The sequence below is a fragment of the Mastacembelus armatus genome, chromosome 15 (assembly GCF_900324485.2).
Source record: "Mastacembelus armatus chromosome 15, fMasArm1.2, whole genome shotgun sequence".
In the NCBI taxonomy this organism is placed as follows: Eukaryota; Metazoa; Chordata; class Actinopteri; order Synbranchiformes; family Mastacembelidae; genus Mastacembelus; species Mastacembelus armatus.
Window position 1 is genome coordinate 24,014,492 of NC_046647.1, and position 25,397 is coordinate 24,039,888.

At 40.2% G+C, this 25,397-nt stretch overlaps 1 protein-coding gene across 7 annotated transcripts in view; it reads left to right on the top strand.

Annotated features, from left to right (window-relative positions):
- Positions 1–25,397, top strand: part of itsn1 (intersectin 1 (SH3 domain protein)) — a 39,941-nt gene that overhangs the window by 6,971 nt on the left and 7,573 nt on the right. For 2 of the 7 annotated variants that reach the window (XM_026309954.2, XM_026309955.2), the window contains 32 exons: positions 235–327; positions 509–572; positions 755–915; positions 1,560–1,745; positions 2,049–2,127; positions 2,413–2,513; positions 2,657–2,720; positions 2,874–3,011; positions 3,267–3,361; positions 3,584–3,723; positions 3,937–4,059; positions 4,292–4,441; positions 4,824–4,964; positions 5,205–5,292; positions 5,627–5,766; positions 7,440–7,523; positions 10,572–10,696; positions 10,814–11,091; positions 13,160–13,314; positions 14,317–14,558; positions 15,739–15,913; positions 16,148–16,234; positions 16,333–16,481; positions 16,827–16,906; positions 16,985–17,157; positions 17,273–17,318; positions 17,589–17,710; positions 17,984–18,107; positions 18,579–18,773; positions 24,384–24,505; positions 24,754–24,860; positions 25,250–25,351. In XM_026309954.2, coding sequence (XP_026165739.1) covers positions 235–327; positions 509–572; positions 755–915; positions 1,560–1,745; positions 2,049–2,127; positions 2,413–2,513; positions 2,657–2,720; positions 2,874–3,011; positions 3,267–3,361; positions 3,584–3,723; positions 3,937–4,059; positions 4,292–4,441; positions 4,824–4,964; positions 5,205–5,292; positions 5,627–5,766; positions 7,440–7,523; positions 10,572–10,696; positions 10,814–11,091; positions 13,160–13,314; positions 14,317–14,558; positions 15,739–15,913; positions 16,148–16,234; positions 16,333–16,481; positions 16,827–16,906; positions 16,985–17,157; positions 17,273–17,318; positions 17,589–17,710; positions 17,984–18,107; positions 18,579–18,773; positions 24,384–24,505; positions 24,754–24,860; positions 25,250–25,351 — 4,129 coding nt within the window. Of the gene's footprint in view, positions 1–234; positions 365–508; positions 573–754; positions 916–1,559; positions 1,746–2,048; positions 2,128–2,412; positions 2,514–2,656; positions 2,721–2,873; positions 3,012–3,266; positions 3,362–3,583; positions 3,724–3,936; positions 4,060–4,291; positions 4,442–4,823; positions 4,965–5,204; positions 5,293–5,626; positions 5,767–7,439; positions 7,524–10,571; positions 10,697–10,813; positions 11,092–13,159; positions 13,315–14,316; positions 14,559–15,738; positions 15,914–16,147; positions 16,235–16,332; positions 16,482–16,826; positions 16,907–16,984; positions 17,158–17,272; positions 17,319–17,588; positions 17,711–17,983; positions 18,108–18,578; positions 18,774–24,383; positions 24,506–24,753; positions 24,861–25,249; positions 25,352–25,397 lie in introns of those variants that run through there. The other 5 variants (XM_026309959.1, XM_026309956.2, XM_026309958.2 and 2 more) reach the window with 5 other exon arrangements.

Genomic DNA, 25,397 nt, shown 5'->3' on the forward strand with positions numbered 1-25,397 from the left:
TGAATCTTAGTCCTTCATTCATTCATTCTCTTCTTCTTTCCTCATCATGGTCTGAGTTGTCAGTCTTTAAGTCTTTCCTAATAGTAATCCTCTGACAGGAACTGAAACTAACGACTCATACATTCTTCTCATGCCTCCGGTTTCCCCCTGTGTCTTTATCTGTCTTTGTCTCGGCCTTGGCTTTGGTGTCTGATCCTAATTGTGTGTCTGTGTGTGTTTATGTGGGTGTGTTAGGTCCAGATGTGTTTCTGATCTCAATGGAAGAGAGAGCCAAACATGATCAGCAGTTTCACAGCCTTTCTCCGACAGCCGGGGGTTACATCACAGGTAACAGTCCTCTCATACCCGGGCAGTGTGTGGTAAGGTGAGATCAGAACATGAACTATGCCTGTGCCCCATTGACTATACTAATAATTTACAGGCAATAAGTGTCTTTCGTGCTTGATATGCATTACAGGATAGCTGATTTGTGCTGAGCTCTTACATCCTGTTTCTGTTTGACTGTCAGGTGACCAGGCCAAGAACTTCTTCCTTCAATCAGGACTGCCTCCTCCCATCCTTGCCCAGATCTGGTGAGGGAAATATGGTGTTAAATTTATCTCACAGGCCAACAGATGTCAAGTAGCTCATTCATTATTTAAATTGCAGCCTATTCTGTTCACACCTGTGGTTCTTAAGATTTTTGCAGTTTTTGTCCAACATTGCATTTCTTTCTCACTATTGGTGAATTACATTTTTCTTTGTGTATAATCAGGGCTCTGGCTGATATGAACAGCGATGGCAGAATGGATATCCATGAGTTCTCCATCGCTATGAAGCTCATCAAACTGAAACTCCAGGGTCACCCTTTGCCCCCCACGCTTCCTCCCAGTATGAAACAACCCCCACTGCCTTTACCTCCACAGCCCAGCTTTGGTAAGGCACATATCAAAGAAGCACACAGTGTTCTGTCTATGTGAGATAGTTTTATGTTTATGGTAGTTGGAAACCTGCATCGTTCTGTCTAATAATACCATTTCTTCTGACATGCAGTTTTAGATTAATGTAAGTTGAGTAAAGTATGAAAATGATTTTAATTCTGCAGTGGTGTTAAATGTTTTTGCTCTGCTGGTGCAGTGCTGCTTACAGTTAATACAGAAGAAACACTGCTCAGTTTGATGCCATACCATAGATGTAATCTGTTACAGTTGATGTAACAAAGCCTTATCCTCAGAGTTTCCTAATGTGTTGCTGGCCCTGAAAACCCAGAGGTGGTAAACCTCTGTGTACTGGTGAAACACTGCAGATGTATTTGATAAGAATGAATCACTTTCTTTACCAAAGGTCATACATAAAATGTTCACTGGCTCTCTCAGGTCTATCTCTTACATATCACACTTTCAGTGCTGGTCAGTAAAGTTACAATGCAAAGGCAGTATGAAGTAACAATGGACCTGTCTTCTTTAGGTGTGAATGGTGTCTCTCACACATCATTTCCTTGTATAAATATAGAATGTCAAATTCAGCCATAGAAAACATATCTGACAGTCATGTCTGTACTGTTGACATGTTTTTAACAGGGATGCCCCCCATTGCTCCCATTCCAGCTTCTCTACCAGGCGTGCCACCAATCCCCCTTCCTCCTCTGCCTGTTGGGGTGTCTCCTCCACTAGTCTCCTCTGGCCCCCCTCCCCTCCCCCAGCCCATTGCCAATGGAGCTCCTCCCACAGGCATGATGCAGCCCATCTCAGGCTTCTCCCACCAAGGTAACATAACAGCACTGGGGAGTGCTGAAATGTTTGCACTGTAAAAGGTATGGGTCTGGGCAAAGGTCTCAGTTCTAAGGTCCTATTTAGATATAATCTACACATATTATTTGTTTTGTAGACAGTCTGGATTGTATATGAATTCTATGAGCCAGGTACAGCAGCTAATTTGAATTTGTTAACTGACTGAATTTAACGTTGCTTGATGTAAGAAAGTTACATGAAAATGACATAACACAAAATACCACACAAACTCTATACGCTGTTTAAAGCATTTGACCATTTTTACTTTTTGTCTCTCAGCTCCATCTGTCAACAAGTCATCTTCGTTTAATCGTTCTAGTACCAAGTTGCAGAAGGGGTCATCCTTTGATGCTGCTAGGTATGTCAAGTCTTCTGAAATGTTTGCACCATTTTATGTATGAAACAACATACTAAAAATAAAAACAATGTGTTTTCATAATTTCTCTCAGTATCTTGGTAAGCTGATCTCTTTGTCATAGTTTACCTGTGTTTCTGTTTCTTTCAACTAACTGAAATTATCTTGGCCCTTTTTTAATCAGGATTTTATAAATACAGGCTGCGCACTTAAGTTACCCTCTTCTCCTGCTCTGTGGGAAAAGTCACATCATTGCATTGGTTTTTTATTTTCTGTTATTTGTCCCAGTAGTCAGCCCCCCTCTGATTGGGCCGTTCCTCAGTCCTCAAGGCTGAAGTACAGACAGCTTTTTAACTCCCATGACAAGATGATGAGTGGACACCTCACAGGTACTTATGTACTTATGTATCATCATCTCTTACAATATGTCTTTCTTTCTTTCTTATATGCCACAGCATATAAGAAATGCATTAAATGCATTTGGTAGTTTTTGTCCCCGCATTGCTTTGGCATGTCTGTGTTTGTGTTGTAGGTCCACAGGCTCGCACTATCCTGATGCAGTCCAGTCTTCCTCAAAGCCAGCTGGCAACGATATGGTCAGTATGATGATTTATTACCTGAAATGTTGTTATTCAGTCGTCATCAAACCAGGAGAGCACACATACCATCCATGAGTCATTTTAATATGGAATGAGGTCTCTGTGGTTTTTCACTTCAGTGAAAATTTGTCTGATTGTGTTCTCCTTTAGGAGTCTATCAGACATCGACCAGGATGGAAAGCTAACTGCTGAGGAGTTTATCTTGGCCATGCACCTGATAGACATGGCTATGTCAGGTTTACCCCTACCCCCTGTATTACCACCAGAATACCTCCCTCCAACATTCAGGTAAATACTGTAATTAAATGTGTTGTTGAATTAGTGATGTGCAGCCAGGTATTATAGTATGATATAGTATTTAAATAGTTATGTTCCATTGGTTCTTAAAACATACATACATATTCATTATAACTGCAGTTGATGTTTGGGTTGAGCATGCTCCTTTAAGCATGTTTATATGTATGGAGTTTATATATATATATGTGGAATGACCGTATCAAAGCAGTGTGTACTGATGCTTTGTGTTATCACTTTGTGTTAAAGGCGAGTGCGAAGCGACAGTGTTCAGTCGGACCAGAAGAGTGTCCAGGAGGAGACGGAGGAAGAGACTGAGAGCAGCCAAGAAAAGAAACTACCAGGTAAGCTTTTGTCTGCACATGACATCATATTACTGGTCAAACTGTGACTAAACCTGCCCTTAGCAGTTACCTTTAGGCATTAGAGGCTCAAGATTTCCCTTAATGTTAAAGAGAAACATGAGCAAGGCCAAACAAATGCAGCTCTTTTGCCATTTTTTTCTCTTTTCATCATTATGTCATAGCCATTGTATGTTCTTAATTTTAAAAAAATTCTCTCCATAGTGACATTTGAGGATAAGAAGAGGGAAAACTTTGAGCGAGGAAACCTGGAGTTGGAAAAGAGGCGTCAAGCTCTGCAGGAGCAGCAGAGGAAAGAGCAGGAGAGGCTGGCTGCTCTTGAGAGAGAAGAGCAGGAGAGAAAGGCACGCTATATTTCCACACTGTGCACTCAACATTTGACTTGGTCATGGTTTATGGATTGTTCATAAGGCTGCAAAATATTTACCTTTATAATAACCATGCCTACATTTGTAGAGTTTAAAACAGATCAAAATTGAGATGAATTGAAATGATCCATAACAAAAAATAACTGCACTGTTGCGTCTGCCAGCTCATTTTATATGTCTGTGTTTCAGGAGCGTGAGCGTCTAGAGCAGGAGAGGAGACGACAACAGGAACTGGAAAGACAACTGGAGAAACAGAGAGAGCTGGAGAGACAAAGGGAAGAGGAGAGACGCAAAGAGATAGAGAGGAGAGAGGTATGAGGAAGAGAGGTAACGAAAAAATGATTACCAAGTACCTGTATTGTTAATTGAGAAGTTTGAGTTGATGTTTAACTGCTGCATATGAGTGATTATATCTGCTGCATAGAAGTTAGTGGCTCCACCGCCCTCCTTACGGCTCAGTATCCAGTGTTGTGTAAGTTAAAAAAAGATTGTAGTATGAAACTAAACAGAACCTTTTTTTGGTGTTTGTATCTCATTTGTCCAGGCTGCAAAGCGTGAATTGGAGCGCCAGCGTCAGTTGGAATGGGAGCGGCAGCGTCGCCAGGAGCTTCTGACTCAAAGAAACAGAGAGCAGGAGAGTATAGTGCTGCTCAAAGCCAGGAAGAAAACTCTGGAGTTTGAACTGGAGGCTCTGGTAATAAAACATCCACACATAGTCACAGAATCAAACATCATGCTAGTAAATGAGAATATAGTGCCTTTTAGAAATGTGTTAACAATGTCATAGTACAGTGCAGTTATTTAGAGTCAAAACCGATTGGAAATATTGCATAGAGAAAGTCACCTGGCAGCAGCAATACTGGCTTGCATTACTTCTGTGCGCTATCTGCACTGACTGGTAGTACTTGTGCTCCAGTTATCACCTTAACCACGTAATTATATTGCTGAGAGTTACTCCTTCGAGTAAAACCAGAAGCAATCGGCTCATGCCAACAGGAAAAATACTGTATGTATATATATATATCAACAGAACCATAATAGTGTATTTCTTTCCATCTCTGTTTTTCATTCTCTAGAATGATAAAAAGACCCAGCTGGAGGGAAAACTGAAGGATGTTCGGTTTCGTCTGTCAGCTCAGCGGAGAGAGGTGGAGCAGACCAATCAGACCAGAGAAACACGCATTGCTGAAATCACTCTGCTACAACATCAGCTGCAGGTATGCAAAACAAATGTACATGGATCAGCTGAATAGCACAAACTAGCCAGACAGCCTGGTGTCAACATTAATTCCATTAATAGTACAGTTGTTATTTTGAATTTTGAATAAAGTTGTACATTGTAAATATGGGAATCTCTAAAATGATGTATGAATATTATACCATAATATATAACTACCGTAACCCTAATATATTATATTAATTTTCTTGATGTTACTTCTTTTCATGGTTGTGTGCAGGAGTCCCAGCAGTGGTTGGGGAAGTTAATTCCTGATAAACAGAGTCTCAGTGACCAGCTAAAACAGGTTCAACAGAACAGCCTTCACCGTGAGTAGCACCTGCAAAAGGTGCTTAACACAATTGACAGAGAATAGCCTTGTACAGTTTTTTTTTTAGCTGCATCTACTGTGTGTACAACAATTCACAGTAACTCAGACTGTAAGTTTGGTTTAAGGACTAGAAATGCATGTGGACTTAAAAGCAGAACTGTCTTTCTGACAAGCTAATAGAGGCAAATCTTTATCTACTGTGAAATATAACAAGAATAATCCTGAAACAGCAGGAGTACTGGTTAACTAATTTCCACCATTAACTCATTTGATATTTTTGTGTGACTAAATAACCTGACCCAATATCACACTGTCTGTGTGCGTGTCTTTAGGTGACAGTCTGTCGTCTCTGCAGAAAGCTGTGGAGCAGAAGGAGACCAGCAGACAGCAGCTCAGAGAGCAGCTGGATGCTGTGGAGAGAGAGACAAGGGCCAAACTGCTGGAAATAGACGCTTTCAACACCCAGCTGAAGGTAAACTGTTGATCAACCAGCACATTAATAGAAGATAGCGGAGAATAAAGCTTGGCTATACCAGGTCAAGTAACGATAATTTATTTCAATTAACAACAAAATAACACAACAGGATATATTATGTGGATTGATGGCAGGTATTGTACCTACTAGTGACATACTATCATGATGCAATAATAATAAAAAAAAAAAGTTATTTTCACTTAAAATGTTTAATCAGGTTTTGAGGAGTATAATGAAAATATCAAGTATGAATCTAAAACAAGGACAGCAGTAGGCTTCTGAAATTGACCTACTTGATTGTAGTATAGTATAGTCTAATAATTTATTCACATGAGAGAGGTACTGGAAGTTAGAATCATCACAAATTAACTACTGTGTTAAAATACACTTACACGTTTTTCCTCAAACTCAGGTGGCATCTGTTTCAGAACTGAGATGTTACATATGTTTGAAAAACTTTAACAAATCCATGCTAATACTTAAACTTAAAACAACACAACACTACCTGATAGTGAGTAGTAGATTTTTTTATTTAATTTTTTTAAAATTTATTTATGTTTACAAAGGTAAAAATATGTAATTTTCTATACACTTTGATTGTTTCTTTAGTACTTAAATAAGTAAAATAAGTCATTTTAGGTAAACAGCTAGTTAGCTGGCTTGCTAATCCAAGTGTTGTTTTACATGATGAAACATTTGGTGCTGAGTCATGTCTTGCCCCCTTCCCCCTGCACTCATCCTCACATTAGTTTATTATAGTCACCATGGCAATGTTTACTGACGTTAAAGTGCAAATTACACTTAATGCATCTGTGTTTGTATACATGTTAGTGCATATTATGTGTACTAATGTTTATGTGTGTGCTGTGTTTTTGGAGAGAGCTAGCTGTGCAAAGGAACACTGACTGGCTGTTTCACAGGGCTTTCAGCTGCTGAGAGCAGAAGATGGAGGGGTGGTTGTTATTTCATTCCACAGAGTTAAAGCACAGTAGTCTGCTTATATTTGCCAGACCACCTTTTGTCACTGTTTTTTTTTTTGTTTTTTTTTTTTCCCCCTGATTTCCCCAGAATGCAGAGTCAGGTCCGGGAGAGGAGAAATTAGTCCTATGTTTTGTGCAGGAAGGAGATTGAGAAGGAAGAGGGGGGAGGGAAGAAAGGAGCAAAGACCACAATAAATGATTTCTTGATCTAATGTCACAGTCACCGTTGTATTCAGTGTAGACAGCATAATACAGTGATTTGGGAGAGTGGTGCAAAGGCTTTGAGAACAATAAAAAACAGTAGTTATGGATGCCAACATTCTCCAGAGTAAGGTGCATGTATGTCTCAGTGTTGTAATTCTTTGCAAAACAGAGGCCAAGACCACTAGGATGTGAACTATGTTTGACTATATTGCCATTCAACTTCCTTTTTACACCACTTCCTCTCCCCACAAACGTCTCTTGTCACACTGCTGTGTCCTCTATACCCACTCCTCAATGCTCCTTCTGGCTTTTTTCTGCTTCCCCATGCTGTCATCTGGTGTTTCATTCCTCTACAACCTGTATTTCTTGACCTATTGCCTTAATTTTCTTCCTATTTTTATTTAATCCACATAATAAACCCTTCATTTTATATTTTCTACTTTATTTATCGCCTACACTGGCCTTTTGCTCCCTTGCCCATACCAGTCTCTGTGTGAGTTCTATGCCAACCACTGTGCCAGGATAGAAGCCCTGCGACGCCAGCTTCAGGAGGAACAGAGAGGGAGACAGGTAGAGCACACTGCCACTGCTGGACTGGGGTGGTACTACAGCTGGGATTCAATCTGTTACATAAATAATACCAAATTATATAATGAACATTCTGTTTTTAATGAAAAACCTTGAGCATAGTGCAGTTTTTGAATTTGGATTGAACTCTATGCTTTGGCAGATTATTAGTGAAATTATTATGTTATTAAGTGAAACACTGTGCACTCTCTTCCCAGACTACTAACCTGCAAGCTTTAAGCTCTTTAGTTCCTGTAGAATGTGCTGTCGTCTTTAACACCTACAAACTAGAATTTTAAACTGTGGTGTGTGGAGGTACTCCTCACTGTTCTGCCTCTCTCAGGCTGCATTGTACCAAAATGAAGCTTGACTGTAATTGTCAAGCCGAGAGTGGTTTGATTACAGACACACAACTGATTCTGGTGTGCTGTTGTTCTTCTAATTTCAGAGGATAGAGTCAGTAACACGTCTATCAGTGAGGGATTCATTACTAATCTAATCTACACTAATCCAGAACAAATCATTGCATTGGTAGAAGCAGAGTAGTTGTGGACAAACTGTATCAACCTCATTCCTAGCTAAATTGTTATCTTATATCCAATGCACAGATGAGTTAAGGGTCTGTTCAGCCTCATTACAAACTGTACCTATAAGCTAACATCTGGGCTGTTGCCAGCCTGACCCTGTTTTGCAACAGTGGCTACACTTAGAGATGTAACACCACATTACTCATCATAGTGAGCCATGGAGCCTCTCCTTGCATGAGTCGAGGCTTTATTGTGCACTGACATTTTTTATTTAATGTCTACTGAACAAAATCATGAAACTTGCATCAGGGACTAAAATTAAAATATTTTGCTGGATATTTTCTAGCCAAAAATATAATTACAGTTGAATGCACACTCATTGGCCCAGGAAAATGTAACAAACCTTTGTCCAAGTGTGACCTTTCAGATTCATCTTAGGGAGTAGAAAAACTGCTGGCAAATAATACCTAATTAAAACAATACCTTAATACAAAGTACATAATTATGGACTAAAACACTAACTGTCTGTGAGTGGGTGTCTGTCTACAGGACAGTTGATGATCTGTGTGTGTGTGTGTGTGTGTGTTTCAGTGCCAGGAACAGGGACAGCTACAGGAGTGTGTGTCATCCGTCAGGGTGTGTCTGGCTCGGCTAGACTACGTTATAAAGGTCCACACAAAAGCCCAGCCCCCCCCCCGAATTTATTTACTTTTTATTTTTTGGCTCTTCAGATCTTGTATGTTGACTTTTTTTTTTTTCTTCTTTTTTTTTTCAAAAATTACCTTTATGTCTTCTTCCTTTTCTTCCACTCCTTTAGTGCCACATCTTTTCTTTGCCAAACTGGTGTTAGCTCTCTACTTAGCCAGATAGCTAAGTATGCTCCCGTAGTTAATGTAGCTGTCATGCTAAACTAACAGACATGCTAGGTTAGCAGGTATACTAAATTAGGTGATTTTACGTTGGTGCTACCCTAGGCTACCACATGATGTTTCAGCCAGACAAGTAGGAGCTAGATGAAGTTTACTACTGATAAACTTTATTTGTGTGTGTGTGTGTCTGTGTATGTCAGAGTATATGCTAGGCATGCTGTGTAGTCTGGAGGTGTTTCTGAATGTTGGTTGTTTGGCTGAAACATGCCAGCTACCTTGTGTTGTTTTAGTAACAGAGTGTGTTTTAATGGCACAGCTGGTTGTCATAACTACACAGAACTGCCCCACCACCACCATATGTCTGGTTGCCCCTTTTCCTTCTTTAAATTTACTTCTCACCGCTCCCTCAAACATACTGTGCCTTGTGCAAGCTCCGTCCCACCACCTTGGCCATGTTAAAGGCCAGGTATTGACAAAGGCCCCTCCCAGTGACACCCACTCCAACATGAAGATTTATATATCACTTTTTTTTTTAACTATCCCCAAATTGGAACCAAAAAGGTTTGCTTTGTTTAAATTAACTATAATACATTTTACCTACAGTATATTACTATATGACATCTGTTTTGCAATTTGTTTTTTAATCAGCTGCCAGGTTTTTGGATTGCTTGCTAGCACTAAAAACGGACAAACTAAAACTGGATGTGATCCTTGCAGTTACCTGAATGTGTTTTTGTCTAGTGTCCACATCAGATTGAGCATCACACTGGGAGCAATCAGCACTCACTATTCTGCTAAGAGAGAGAAACACAAACTACACTGAATGCACAAGAGAAACAGAAGGAAAATGAATGGTGACAAACGGCATTGAGAAAAATAGGTAAAAAAATTAGATGCATGTGGTTCTACTGTATCCACTGCCACTCACTGGCTGCCTGATGCAGTCTGACAGGTATCCTGGAACAGCTGTGCAGACAATTGTTTACTGGGTGGAGTAAAGTAGGATGTGTAAATCAGATCATTATAGTGTCAGATCTGCCAATAGGACAAAGGCCTCAAATTCTTTCCATAGAACCATTTATCCATACTGAATGAATTATTATGGAATTAACTTCTCAACATGGAAGACAGTTTCTGGCTAGTTTGCTGTAAAATATAACCTACATAACAACAACAAAGAGCTTTACTATAATTTGTATTTATTTGAGCCTCTGTTTTGATGAGACTATATCCCCTACCAAAATTCCTTTGGTGAAAAAAACCCTCAGGAGTGTCCATCCCTCTTCCCAGAAAGACATAGAGATGTTACACTGTGTGCACAGCACAGGCAAAAAATGTCTACTGTTGACCTCTGTTCTGGTCAGTGCACTTCAGGACAGATGTTGAGGATTTTAGGCAGTGTTGTCTGCTGTAGGGTATCAGGGTCCCAGGAGTCCCATTTTAACTTCACAAAATTATCTACTTGCCATCCACACGTTTGCCATCCTGAGTGACACAGTTGACGGGGCGGAGCTTGCCTTGACTAATACATATTTGCTGCTGCTGCTGTTGTTGGTGTTGTTGTTTGTTGTCGATGGTAACCCGTAGCAACGAGCCCTCTTCTCCCACTGCCTCCTCACCGCTTGTTTGTTCCTGTATCCCATGATGCCTTGCAGGAACTGCGGGAGATCTACAGCCGGCAGCAGAGGCAGAAACAGAAGGAGCTGGAGGGTGACACTCAAGCGCACACTCACACACACACCCCGAGCGAGAAAAAGTCTGCTGAGCTGCAGGAGAACAGGTGAGAATGAAATACACCTGAAGGTTGTAGACACTGAATTGACTTACACTGGAATGGAATGTGTTCATGCAGTGTGGATATTTGTCCATATTGTAGAATTTCCTTCCCATCCCACAGGCTGTCATCAGAGGAAGGTGTAGCCTGGAGAAATGAAGCAGGAAGCTCTGCTCCTAAAGCTCCTAGTCCAGCCTCTGCCTCTGCACCTCATGCCTGGCTCAACAGAGTGACTCAGGAAGAGGAGGAGAGGAAGAGGAGAGGGATGGAGGAACAAGAAGAGGCCAGGAAGGGAGCAGCATTAGTAGAAGAGAAAGAAGACGAGGGAAAAGGCAAGAAAGACATGCAGGCCAAACTGAATAAGCTGTTCAGCCAGCCGGCAGACCCCTGGGCTTTAGCAGGTGTGTAATGGCTGCATGAGATGACAAAATAAGACCTCAAAGCAAAAGCAATTATTATGTGGTGGTAACCTGCATTCAATGCCATCAGTAGGCATGTTTATACGAAACTAAATTGGTGTACCTAATAAAGCATCTTCACATGGTTGTAAAGTTACTACCACATTTCCCCAGCGTGGAACAAGGCGATAGCAATTTAAGCAGGAACTGATGACATTTAACACATTTAGACGTGTAGGATTTAAAAAATTGAACATTTATGAAACAATTCTGATCCACGAAGGAAGAAAAAAACTCACACCTTCTTCTAAACTTTCTGAACTGATTTTTGTTAAAAGTATGGCATTCCTAGGAACAAGTAGTTTTCAGTCCTTTCAGTGGCTTGCAGTCGTGAATGCAGGAAGCAGTTCATCCCTTATTTGTAGTGTTTCCATCAACGCCATCAGACCTGTAGCCCAGTCAGTACTTTCATTTTATCAAAATGGGCATGGATTGTTTTTTTGCTGACACCTAAAACAATGCATTGATTGGTTAATGCATTTTGTGGTGCTTATCTTGGTCCAGGTTTATACTTACACTTAATTTTTATCATTCAGAAATGAACTCAAAACAATGGCTCTGCAGCGCTCCCTACAAAAGTGAAAATAGATTACGCCAATGGGAGCCCGACCGACAATTTTTTCATCGCACGGTCACCAGATTCGGTCCACATATTCTTTGTCGGGGCAAGTAAAAATTATTATGGCGATGCCGTGCGGCAAACAAGAAGTACGAGGTCGCCATTTTCGCTCACCTCATACTTTAACATGTCTTAGGGCTTTTGACTGAATGAGCTCAAATTTGGTCAAAATCCATCCACCTCGACTTGAAGTTACTCAAATTGTTATAAATAACGCACATGTTGTCGGAGTTGAATCGGACCAATTGATGACTCGTTGTCCCCACGGGTCTGAACCCATGTGATTGAACAAAATCACAATTGGCACAATAGCGGCCCCTGCAGATTGAATCAAAAATTTGTATGGAGAGCCAAAAATTTTGTTTTTCAGAAATGTACCAAATTTGGCACAAAATTCCATTAGGGCATCCCGATTAAAAAGTCAATGAGACCCATGCCCTATTTTCAACCAATTGTCCGTGGCAATGACAGAAAGCCGCCATACATTTCCAATGGGAATTTTACAAAATGTACCATTTTTAACGAACTCCTAGGGCTTTTGGCCGATTGTGCTCAAAATCATCTAGAGATGTGGAGCATCAAAAGTTATCCAAATAATTTGGATAATCGAGCAGCCCTAATGTGCTCCCTTCTGAATGTGTTGATTTTCTGTCAGTACTCAGCTTCATCCTACAGTGAAGTCAAGTTCTGTCCCTTATGTTGGCATATCAGCTGTGCTCTGATTTGTCCAGTCTGAGAGTGATGACTCTTATTCATTCAGATAACTACACAACATGAAAGTATTTGTGTACTGCTTTTTCTGCTTTGCCATGTCCCTTAAACAAGATCAACCGCGGCTTGTATGGCGGCTTGTTATCCAAGTAATTTGGATAACTTTTACGGTTTTCCCGTACTGCAGCCAGGGAATTGACATCCCTATTTCGTCTCATTTATGGACAATTTGTATGTAGAGCAAAAAATTTAGTTTGTCAGAAATGTATGAAATTTGACAGAAAAATCCTTTAGTGCATCCTGATCAAAAGAGCCAATAAGACCCATGCCTTATTTTGGCGATAACCCACCATATTATTTCAGTGCGAATTTCATACAATGTAACTCTGTGGTGGCACAGAAAGGTATCATGTTTTTCAGGCTTTTTAAAGGGCTCACACTGAAATTATTGGCTACACGGTTTGACTACAGCACCATGGGCAGGTCACGGCGGGTCGCGTACAGCGAGGGCCGTTCATCGTGGCTTGTGGCTATTAATTAGAGTTGTTTTTCTGTGTAGCTAGGAAGTGCTAAAAAAAGTATGTAATTTTTGACCATATTGTGCCATTTCAGTACGTTTTCATAAATCTTTAAAAGTCTTAAATGTAATTTTCATGACTCTGGTTCTCTCTTTATTTCCAGTGGAGAAGACTCCAGGACCCAGTCTGTTTGACCAGAAGGTCTCGGCCAGCAGCTTTGAGCAGCAGCCAGTGAAGGTGGTCTACTACAGGGCTCTGTATCCATTTGACGCCCGCAGCCATGATGAGATCAGTATCACTCCCGGAGATGTAATCATGGTACGTAATACCCACACAAAGTATCCTTCAGCCATCCATATTTCTACAAAAACACAGGGAAACGGGTGCAAACTTCGGTCATGAGAGAGTCTACAGATTCCACCATGAAAGTTAATGGGTTCTCCTGCAGTCACTGGAGGACTTACATAATACACACATTGATTTATGTTTATACATGTGTAAACATATTTTATAGTCTCCTTTGTATTTTTATGTATCTAGATTAAAACCTTTTGTGCATAATCTCACTGAAGTGTGTGTGAATAGCTGTGGTGTGTGTATTAACTGTTTGCTCTCTCCTTTGCTTTGCAAACTGAAGGTGAAGGGGGAATGGGTAAGTTCTTGCCCCCCATCCAGTGTTGTGATTCTACCAGTCACAAGCCAGCACTTATTTGAACTCCTGCTGTCATTGGTTCATCTCATGTCATCTCTATTTCATTCATTTGCCAGCAGATTAATGTGTGTGGCTTAATTTTTTTTACCAAGCTGTTTTGTTCAGACAGTCCATGTTGTTGCGCTTCTTTTTTTTCATGGTCAGTGTGAAAACCTGTGAATGTGCTTAATCGTGAGCCAAAGAAATGTAAAACGGTGAAGCTGCAAAACAATAAATGGAAGCTAAGGAGACTGTGCAGCAGTCATTTTCTTAAACATCGCTTTTTTCCATCCCACAGTCCAGTCAGTCCCCACACTTGACAGATTTGGATTCAAATCACAATGAATGTAAACAACACAGGTGTTGGTTGTTATCATTGTGATGTTTGTGTTATTTTGACACAGTTTCCAATATCAAGACTCTGTATGTTCTTTCTGTCAATTAATTATCGATACATTTTGTAAGTCTAGTACCTAGAATTCAGGAGCTGAAGTTGTGGCCATTGTTGTTGTTTACACTCCCGCTCTTCTGTACCATGAGTGTGAACACAAACATATCTCCATGCATTTGTGTCCCTGTTTGCTTTTTTGTTTGAACTTTATCTTAATCCTGCCCCTCTGCTTTGGTAGGTGGATGAGTCCCAAACAGGTGAGCCTGGTTGGCTGGGAGGAGAGCTCAGGGGGCGCACTGGTTGGTTTCCAGCTAACTATGCAGAACGGATACCAGACAGCGAAGCACCAATTAGTCTGCGTGCCACAGCCTCAGCCACACCCACCTCAGCCCAGCAGCCAATTACAACACCTCCCCCAGCCCCTGGACACACCTCCTCTACGTCCTCTGCCAACAGTAACTGGGCCGACTTCAGCACCACGTGAGTTCTGCTGATGTCAATATTATCAGAAGATACTACTGGACACTGCACTGATACCTCCCAGCATATGTAGTTTACCTGATCCAACAGAGATCATTTTCAGATCTTGTTTAAGGGACATGGCAAAGCAGAAAAAGCAGTACACAAATACTTTCATGTTGTGTAGTTATCTGAATGAATAAGAGTCATCACTCTCAGACTGGACAAATCAGAGCACAGCTGATATGCCAACATAAGGGACAGAACTTGACTTCACTGTAGGATGAAGCCGAGTACTGACAGAAAATCAACACATTCAGAAGGGAGCACATTAGGGCTGCTCTATTATGGAAAGAATCATAATCACGATTATTTTACATGATTACTTGTTGACTTTGGAAATGTGTCGCATGTATTGAACAAAACGATAAATTCTCATTAAATCCAATAATATAAAATCTATTGAAATGTATAAATGGCATAAAAAAAATAAAGGCAAATAATTGTAGTGGACAATCTCTTAAAACAAGTAACAAATAAAATACAAATATCAAATTAAATAATAAATTAGACAAAAATAAGCCTGCTCACGTATGTGTCTTCATTGTTCTTTCTGTTTCTTTTTTATTAGTTGGTCTGTCTTTAAATTTTATATGGTTAAAAAGATTTGTGGTGTTACCAAGCGGTGCAGACACCACCGTTTGGCAAATCCTGCACATATGTTTTTGATCCAAGTCCGCTTTTTCAAATCCAAACTGTTCCCAGGAAACGGATTTGCTTCTACCTCTTTTGTTGATCAAAGACTTCTGTGGCTCTTCTCTTTCCACCATCTTCACTTGCGCTGATTTTTAAATGCCTCCAGATACCACATACACGACTTGTTTCGCCGACACTATAGGCTGAGAGTGTTTGAGCTTCCGGAGGGGCAAAGGTGAGCATGCGCGTCATTAAGACCGCAGGCCAAAACAACTTGAAAAACGGAATAATAGTTTTCCAGTTAAATTAAGAATAAGAATTAAAAATAAGTATTGAAGGATGAAATAGAAACTCTAATAATGGAATATTTAAATTAATGGTTGGACTTGTTTAGATATTGTAAATGCAATTTACAAATGTTAATTTTTCTGACCTGCAGACTCAGTGAACACATATTGAATTACTCCTGATACGTGTGTTGTCATCTTTGTGTGTATATTTTCAGTTGGCCCTCAAATACAGCTAGCCAATCAGACAGTGAGGGATGGGATGCATGGCCGACCTCTTCAACCACTCAGAATCCTTCTCTCAGTGTTCCCTCAGCACAGCTGCGTCAACGGTCTGCCTTTACACCCGCTACCATGACAACAGGTTCTTCTCCATCACCTGTACTAGGACAGGTAGGGACATGATGAAACTGTGTACCTCTTAAACTGTGTTCAGATAAATAGATTAAAAGACCAGCAATAGCAGCAGGACTCACGTGGTGCTGTCGGTTACTCCCATATCTGAATCTGATAAATGTTTCTCAAATTGGCCTCCTGATTTGGCTCAGTTCATAAACTCAGCACATTTTTCTTTGTGTGTGAGCAATCCAGCTAAGTGGTACTTTTGACTAAGTTGTTGTTTCTCAGGGGGAGAAGGTGGAGGGTCTTCAGGCTCAGGCGTTGTATCCCTGGAGAGCCAAAAAGGACAACCACCTCAACTTCAACAAAAATGAGGTAAAATGGTGAAAATGCAGCCAGATATAAATGGTAAATGGTATAATTTGCATATATGAACAGCAGTAATAGTGTTTTTGCTCTTGTTGTTGGTATAGATAATAACAGTGCTGGAGCAGCAGGACATGTGGTGGTTGGGTGAACTGCAGACTGGACAGAGAGGCTGGTTCCCCAAAAGCTATGTCAAACTCATCTCCGCCACCATGACGACCCCTGCTGGTAACACAGCACGCAGCAAAAATACTAGGTGAGTTAAAATGTCACATCAAATTTGGTATTTTAATCTCTTTTCATTGGTGGGATCTTGTTGTTGTGCTCTCTTTCCCAAAGGACAAAGCAAGTCAGGAAATCTGCATTCTGCTGACACACTATTTATAAAATGTAAAAGCACTTGACAGGGCCATACCAATGTTTTATCTTCACTGGATTTAAAATTTTCTCTGCTTTCTTATTTAATATGAATATGACTTTATTGTGGAGAGCAGCTACAGATCCTCATCTGGGAACGCATAGGTTATTGTGGTTTTATATTTTTGCAAAAATGGCTTATTTACAGTATAAAGAAACTTTGTGTTTTCTATGTCTCTGATAGTGAGTCTGGAGTATCAGACAGCCCACCCAATGGAAAAAGACCATCGCCTTCCCCAACAAAACCCTCTGAGTCTGGAGAAGGTAACATAAACAAGTATGCAATCACATTTTTATGAAGCCAGGTGAATTGGGATTGACTGTCTCCATGGGTTCCTGCAGAGTACGTCGCCATGTACACCTATGAGAGCAGTGAACAAGGGGACCTGAGCTTTCAGCAAGGAGATATTGTCATGGTGACAAGGAAGGAAGGAGATTGGTGGACGGGAATGGTCGGGAGCAAGACCGGAGTCTTCCCGTCGAATTATGTCAAACTACGAGACTCAGCTTCAGATGTGAGAGCTTATTTAGAACAGATTAGGTTGGATTAGCATGAGAGAGCTTCTTGAGATACTTTTAAAGTTTTCTCTGAGTGAGAAAAACATGATTGTTATTTTGTTCTGTCTCTAGTCACTGGGACCAGCAGGGAAGACAGGCAGCCTGGGAAAGAAACCAGGTGAGCCTTAATTTACTCAGTGACACGACACCATTTTAACTGCTGTACTTTCTTTTTTTTCCTGCTGTACTGACTTGATTTTGTTAAATAAAAATGTTCCAGTTAATAAAAGCTGATACCACTTAATCCACATATCCACATCACATCTATCTTTTACAAGTAAAGAGATTGGAAACTGAATTTGGCTGACTTGCATTTCAACACATCAAGCCCCCACAGAGTTGACAGAGCTGAACTAACCATATCTTCTTCTTGTTCTTTCCACCCCAGAAATCGCTCAGGTGATTGCCCCCTACAGTGCTACAGGAGCAGAGCAGCTGACGTTAGCTCCAGGACAACTCATCCTCATCAGGAAAAAGAATCCAGGCGGCTGGTGGGAGGGTGAGCTCCAGGTACACGGCACATTCTCTAGTATATAAAGAAATGTGTATTGTATTTACTATGCATAACAATAAATGTTTAGGCTCTCATGAAATTTTCACTGATCACTACGTGAGTGCATTTTTTGGATAGAAAATTGTTTAAAAAATAAATAAATTATCTTGTAGTTTCCACTGCATTACTATCACTGTGAACGTACTAGCTTTATTACATAATGCAAAGGACAGACAGATGCTTGTTATGATTCATAACTAATAATAATAATGATGATCTGGTTGGGTCAGGCCCGGGGGAAAAAGCGCCAGATTGGTTGGTTTCCAGCCAATTATGTAAAGCTGCTCAGTCCCAGCACCAGCAAGACCACGCCCACAGAGCCTACTCCTCCTAAATTGGCTCCTGCCAGCACAGGTACGTGCGCACATTGGTGTCGGTTAGTTTGTGTTTAGATACACAAACACAGCTGTATTCAAGTGTTTTGGCATACCTGGGCAAATCACATTTGAACTGAAGTTCTTTTAGTTCCTATTTAATACATATTTTTTTCTCATAAACTAAAAGACTAAATTTTTGTCTTTTTATTTTAAGGATTGTATTTACTACACCCAGTTTCTTCAAAATCCTTTGGTTGCTTATACGATATGGGTTAAACTGTTAAACCTAAAATAATTGCATAAAAATATGTCCAGTCTTATCACAGCAATTTGTTGCTAACTGGGATAAAACATGTCTCTTGCTGTTCCATACACAACTCAATAAACTCAGAAGGATTGAAATATGACTAAACTTTTTTTTTTTTTTAAATGAAAACAGAAAATGTCTCTTGGACCTTATAGCTGACAGTGCTAATGTCCTGTCTGTCGTGTGTCTGTGGCTCTGAAGCTCTGTGTCAGGTGATCGGCATGTACGACTACGTGGCCCAGAATGATGACGAGCTGGCCTTCCAGAAAGGTCAGGTGATCACAGTACTCAACAAGGACGATTGTGATTGGTGGAAAGGAGAGCTGAATGGGAGGGAGGGTCTGTTTCCCAGCAACTACGTCAAACTCACCACAGATACAGACCCGAGCACGCAGTGTGAGTACACACAAACACATACACATAATCTCAGGTGAAACACGGAACACATGCACAGTATAATAAAACTCAAACATCTCAACACATTTTCACCACAACTCTCACACAGTAACACACGCTGAAACACACTCTGTGCCTCAGACCCACACACTCAGACCCACTCAGACTCAGACACACACACACACACACCCCAGAGCCAGGTGTGGAGATGCAGTCCCTCTCTCAGTCTTTGACCCTTGGTTGCTTTGACTTTTGAACTTTGACCTTGACATTACATTGGGCCTCTTTGATAACCACGTCTGGGTGGTGTTTGTGTGTGTTTTTACGGTGTGTATGTGCATGCTTGTGTGTGTATATGCACAGCATTAGTGTAAAAGTGTTTCCCTTCTTCCTGCATGTGTCCCTTCAGCATAATTCACCATAGACTTAGAGTTTCTAGAGCAGAGCACGGAGGTAACAGCGGCAGACCTGAACTGATCTCACTGTGCAGAATAGTTAAATCTCACCAACAAAGGTTAGGGTATTTGTATCACTGTGACTCCATCGTATGTCACTGAACACTGGATTATATGATAAAAACATGTTGAATATAAGACTCTCATGCAGACATACAAGGACATACGAGCTCATAACAAGCAAAGTGGAGGAGGAAGAGTTCGCTCTGCTAATACTGTAGGATTGGGTGGTAATTCAGTATTATCATTAGTCCACTTTGAGGGGAAGCATGCTGTGGTGACATGAACATATCGTCATGTTGTTTTTCCAAAATAAATTGTTCTAGTAAGTTCTTGTTTTACATGTAGTCACACAATGCATGGCAGTGAAAAACATAATATGATGATATTGATATAATCATATAATATATAAAAATGAATTTACACATATTTCATATTTTTAATCATGATCTTGCATATTGTTTACATTTAGTGATCCATATCAGTAACTATTTGGTGATCAAAAGATTTTGTTTTAACAAAATTAACAGCATATACAGCCTGCCTGCTACACGTAACTGTTGCCTGCTCTAGATCATCTATTTCTATGCTAGATTAGACCACACCTCCACACTCTCTGTCTTGCTACACGCTTCACCCACCTAGCATCCGATTGGTTGTTGTTGTTGTTGTTTTGTTTTGTTTTTGTTGATGTTGTTGTTGTCGTCCTCTCTCTAGGATCATATCATTACCCAGAACCCCCCTCTCCTCAAAGCCCTCAAAGAGACCCACTAGGCCACGCCCACTAGGCCACTCAACCAATGGGACAGCAGCAAGAGGTCACATGACCCGGAAATGGCGACTCTCCACCAATAGAAGCGAGAGAGACAGACAGACAGACAGACTGTAACGTTAAAACACCCAGTGGTGGCAAGCACTCTGTCTATGCATGGCTCTGACTGGACTTGGCCAAACTGTTTATCTAAGGCTCTGGCTCCAAACAGCACTGTTCACGAGGAGGGAGATCAATAGTCAGGACTCCTCTCATACTTTCTCCTCTTCTCCTTACCACCCTCTTTCTTTGCTCCTCTTCTCTTTCAGTTGGAAGGTGTTTAGATAAGGAGGGAAGGAAGAAAGGTGGAGATTAACGGGAGCAAAGAGGAGACGAGACTATTGAGATCCTTTCTCCCAGATTGGGCTGATGAACATGTTTTGACTGGATCATAGTGACTGTATACACACAACACACTCACACACATATCCACACACATGTTAACATGTACAATATGAGTTCACACAGCCCTATCTTAGCGTGGTAAAGTGGATAGTGGGTCATTTTGTGGCTTTATTGGAGATTCTGTCACTAGAATCAGTAGCTCAGCTCACCCCCTCCTCCTTCCTCTTTTTTATTCTATTTTTTTAACCTCGCTCCTATTGGTTCAGCAGCTTCATTAACTTGTCAAACACTTCACCCTACTAACCCGTCCCCTCCCACAGCTTCACAGAAAGACCCACTATCTGCTGGAGGACAAGTCTCAAAGTCTTTTACTTTCCTACCCTCTCTCTTTACCTATCCTCTCCTTCTCTGCTCAATGCCAAAGACTCCTCCCTCCTGCTTCCTTTACTCCTCCCTTTTCAGCTTTTCCCCACAAAAACAAAGGAGATGAAGGAAAGGAGAGGAGAGGAAATAAGGCATTAATGAGATCCATCCCACAGCAGTTAAATGCTAAGTTTCAGCCCACACTGCTGCTCCCTTCTATGGTTTCCCGTTAGTCTGTTGGTTTCTCCTTTTGCCCTTCTCTCTTGGGGAAGGAGGCAAAGCGATTTAGAAGGGAACAAGCAGCTGGAATGGGACTAAGCCCCTAGCTCAGGGCTAAAATGAAAAGCCATGTGGTAACTGCTTAGATAGATAGATACTTTATTCATCCCCCATGGGGGAAGTTCAGAAGAGTTAGGCTTAGCATATCAGCTAACCAAATGACATGAACACAGAAAGTACAAAATGGTACAAAGAGCATGGAGTACACATACACACACGTCCCTCAGACACAGTGAAAATGTTTTTATCCAGGGTAGTTTAACACTCTGAGTATACATTAATTATCAGTTTCATGTTCCGTTGTTGTTTTTTGTTTACACGTTTATTGTTTTGCATGTTGCTATGATAATGAGATGCTGTCACACTGTTGAGGGCTTGACCAGCACGGGGGACAATGACATTACACAGCCACATTTTGTACTAAATAACGTAGGGGTGGAACGATTTGTCATGTCAGTTTTAATCATTCCAGTTAAGGGAAGTTTGACATTTTTGGGAAAGTTATTTGTTTTCTTGTTGAATGTTGACTGAGGAGATTGATGGCCTGATGCATAAAACTCCTTCGAAAGTTATAATTAATCTTTTTTTCATTTCTGACCGTGCACAGCTTAAGCAAATTAAGCAAACAAACTCTAAAGTGGTAATTTGAGAGCTTTACAGGAGTTGATTTATCTTCTTTGGAGCGCTAGAGTAAGCCTGGCTAACTAGCTGTTTCCCCCCATTTCCATTTTTATGCTAAGCTAAGATAATCAATTCCTGGCTGTAGTTCATATTTAGTGTGCAGACATGGAAGCATTATCAATCTTCTCTTCTCACACATACTTTCACTAAATGTCAAACTTTCTTTAAAATTTTGGTTTGGCTCAATGTCACAAACTAGTTTTTAATTAATTTAAGTTTACCTTCATGTTTCCACACTGTGATGCTTATGTGACAGTTTTTCACTGTAGGTCGTTGTCACCACACTTCATGCTGTGCTGTCTGATTGAGTTGGCTTCTTGCGTCCTCTTGTGTTGCAAGCCTATTGTATTACACTATCAAAGTCATTTCACCCCTGCGAAATACTGAGGATGAAACAGTGACTTCTAAAATGTTAAACAGTCACTGAAAACATCTACACTGAGGGCAAACTCTTGTGACGAGGAGGGAAGAGATGTTACGGTCTCCCAGTTACACCTCATAAATCCAGTTTTATGGTCCTGATGTTTCTGTTTCTGTTAAATATTTAGTACAGTTTGTTGTCACTAAATAAGCAGCCAAACATATTTACAGAGATGTACCAAGTCCTTAAAACCTCAGATATCATATTCATTTGTTCTTATCCTATTTCTGATGTACCAGGTCTGTGTTGAGAAGGAAGGATGGACAAACAGATTTACAGAAACAGCACAGCTTCACTTTCAACCAGTATACAAAATATACTGCATATCTGTAGATGCTTTGAAGTACACACCCCATGTATTTTCCCATTTCTCACAGCAACAGAAACACCCTTCTCTTTGTTCCTACAGCAACAAATTAGTATTATAGTGGTTGCCATATCAGATTTACATAAATGTTTGTTTTTGTTTATCCAGATGACAGTATTGTGATTTTAATGTTTACCCTCAGAAACAAATGAGTGAAACAATTATTGAATTACCATGTTTTTATATAACAAGCAATAGAATTATTATAAGTAGTATTATTATTAGTAATAACCAGTGTGGATCCCATTGGCTCCTCTCTGTGTCAGTATTGGACGTGAAGCTCTGATTGGTTAATGAGTGAAAAACCATTGGTTGTTGGTACAAACTGTGGCTCCGGGCCCAGACTGGGTCACATGCCGTTTGTTTTGGGAGCAGTTTTTTAACATATCTTTGTTGTCAGGGCCAGAGAGGGAGGTTTTGATGACCAATGGTTGAGACTCCTCAGTCAGAGTGAGAATTTTAGGTTATAACAAAAACCCGCCTAAACCAGAGCCATGTTCGACACCTGCTGTGTCGACACTGGCTAATAGTGAGTTTCTGTCTGTTACTACGTGCTAACACTCATCTGCAGCCATTTATGTTCCTGCTAGCATTAAGTTTAAACCATCTGGGAATTCATAATGGCGCAAGTGGAAGCAGGACATAGAAATTTCATTTTAACATTTATGTCTTTTACCTTTTTAAAAAAAAAACAAAAAAAAGAAACAACACCACACTGTTCATGTCTGCTCTGAAGCATGACTCTGGTCTAGTCTGGTTTGTTAAAAAAAAAAAAAAAAGAAGCTAATCCAATGAATGGTAATGGTTGATGCTTCGTGTGTATATAAACCGCAGCTCTCATGAGTGGATGAATGAATTAACAGTGAAGTCAAATGTAACCAGACTGCACTTGGTGTAAGCGTGTGCATGAATGAATGTGTGTGAGTGAGTGAAAATTAAAGCATGAATGAGCAATTCAATGTGACATGAATTACACAAAGGAAAGAAAAGGATACTTGAATGAATGAATGAAATGTACAGAATGTTAGAGCAGCGTTGATAGTAAAAATGTCCTGAGGTTTTATTGGTGGAGATTTTGATGAAGTAGTGAATCTGACTGGTCCTGATGATTAAACACATGAGACAGACTGTAGTCAACTGGCCTCATTACTTACACACACACACTGTTATTTATACTTTTAGTGCACAAGGTATCTGCATTAGTTTTTGCATTTTTAGATAAATTATTGGTTTTAAACTAATTGGCCAGGTATGTAAAGGGATATTTTTAAAATACCCTAAAATTAAGGATATATCCTAGTAAATAGGTTAAATAATTTCTTAAAACTGCATCAAACATTAGTGTATATATAAACACTGAATGGAATGTCAAACTCAGAAAATTATCACTAACTTTGCAGCTGTGGATGCATCTGAAAAGGCTGTGGGTGATTTTAAACGCAATAATAAAATATTTACAGTGTTTGACACCACAGAGAGACGGGTATTGAATTCCATTCTTTGTGGGGTTAATGTCTTCAAAAGTTTTAAATTTAGCTTATGTGAACCCTGCAGAAACCCTGAAATTTTAAATCCACTGGACGATTCCGTTTTAGTGCATCTCACTAAAGTTTGGAGCATTACATTGAATCCAAGTGGAGAAATAAAGGAATCAAAAGTCATAAGTAATTTCATTAATACCAAATCACATATATACAGTGTAACTGAGCACAGATTAATGTTAAATGTAAACAGACTCTTGTCTCCAGCACCAATTATACCCACTGCCTGTTTGTTGATCTCAGGTATGTATGTTGGTGGTAAAGTACTCATACAAATGTACCATATCATTTTTTTTATATATGTCAAGATGTTTTATTGACAGTTGGACATGGTGATTGTGTTACAGGGTGTGCTGACCTCCACCTGTTAGATATGCTGAGTCCCATGGAGAGGAAGAGGCAGGGATACATCCACGAGCTGATTGTCACAGAGGAGAACTACGTCAATGATCTGCAGCTTGTCACAGAAGTAAAAACATTCACACCTAGATCAGGCTTATAAATATTTAGCTGGAAAAACATTTCATTTGCTTTGAATATTTGCTGTTTGCAAATTCTTTGTAGGTTGTGCATCCAATAATCGTCTGTACCCCTTAATTAGAATAGATGCTATGTCTGTTTTATGAATGTTTTGCAGGAAATATCTGTATCAGCATGGAAATGTATGAATGTGTGTGTTTAACTTGTTTGTATCTTTGTTTGTATTGCAATGTCCAGATCTTTCACAAACCCCTGCTGGAGTGCGAGCTGTTGACGGAGAAAGAAGTGGCCATGATCTTTGTCAACTGGAAGGAGCTCATCATGTGCAACATCAAACTGCTCAAGTAAAGAGAAATGCTGTGAAAACGGCACAGTTTGTTGCTGTGTGTGGTACTACATAAGGACATGTGACATGTTAATTAACATCAGCCCAAACACAGCTTCACCTACAAAAGTTCTGCTGCTTTTTTAATTGTAATTGAAAAGTAGACCCAGGTCCTATTGTCTTACTTCACTGCCCAACCTGAAAGAGAACAGCAAAGTATTTTTTAAATTTGAATAAAGGTTTAGCATCTTGTATTGGAAACTGTGGAAAATTTGCTAAAAGATAAATTAATTTCATGGGTTTAAACAATGTTTAGAGCAACATGAGATTCATATTTTAACCACCTGCGACTCAATAGTAAACTAACTTGTGCAAATTATCTCCCATCACTCCCCTCTTTTCCTGCAGGGCTCTGAGAGTCAGGAAGAAGATGTCAGGTGACCGGATGCCGGTGAAGATGATTGGTGACATCCTGACCAACCAGCTTCCTCACATGCAGCCTTACATCAGGTTCTGTTTCATCTGATATAATGTCTCAGTTAATCCTGACTTTCAT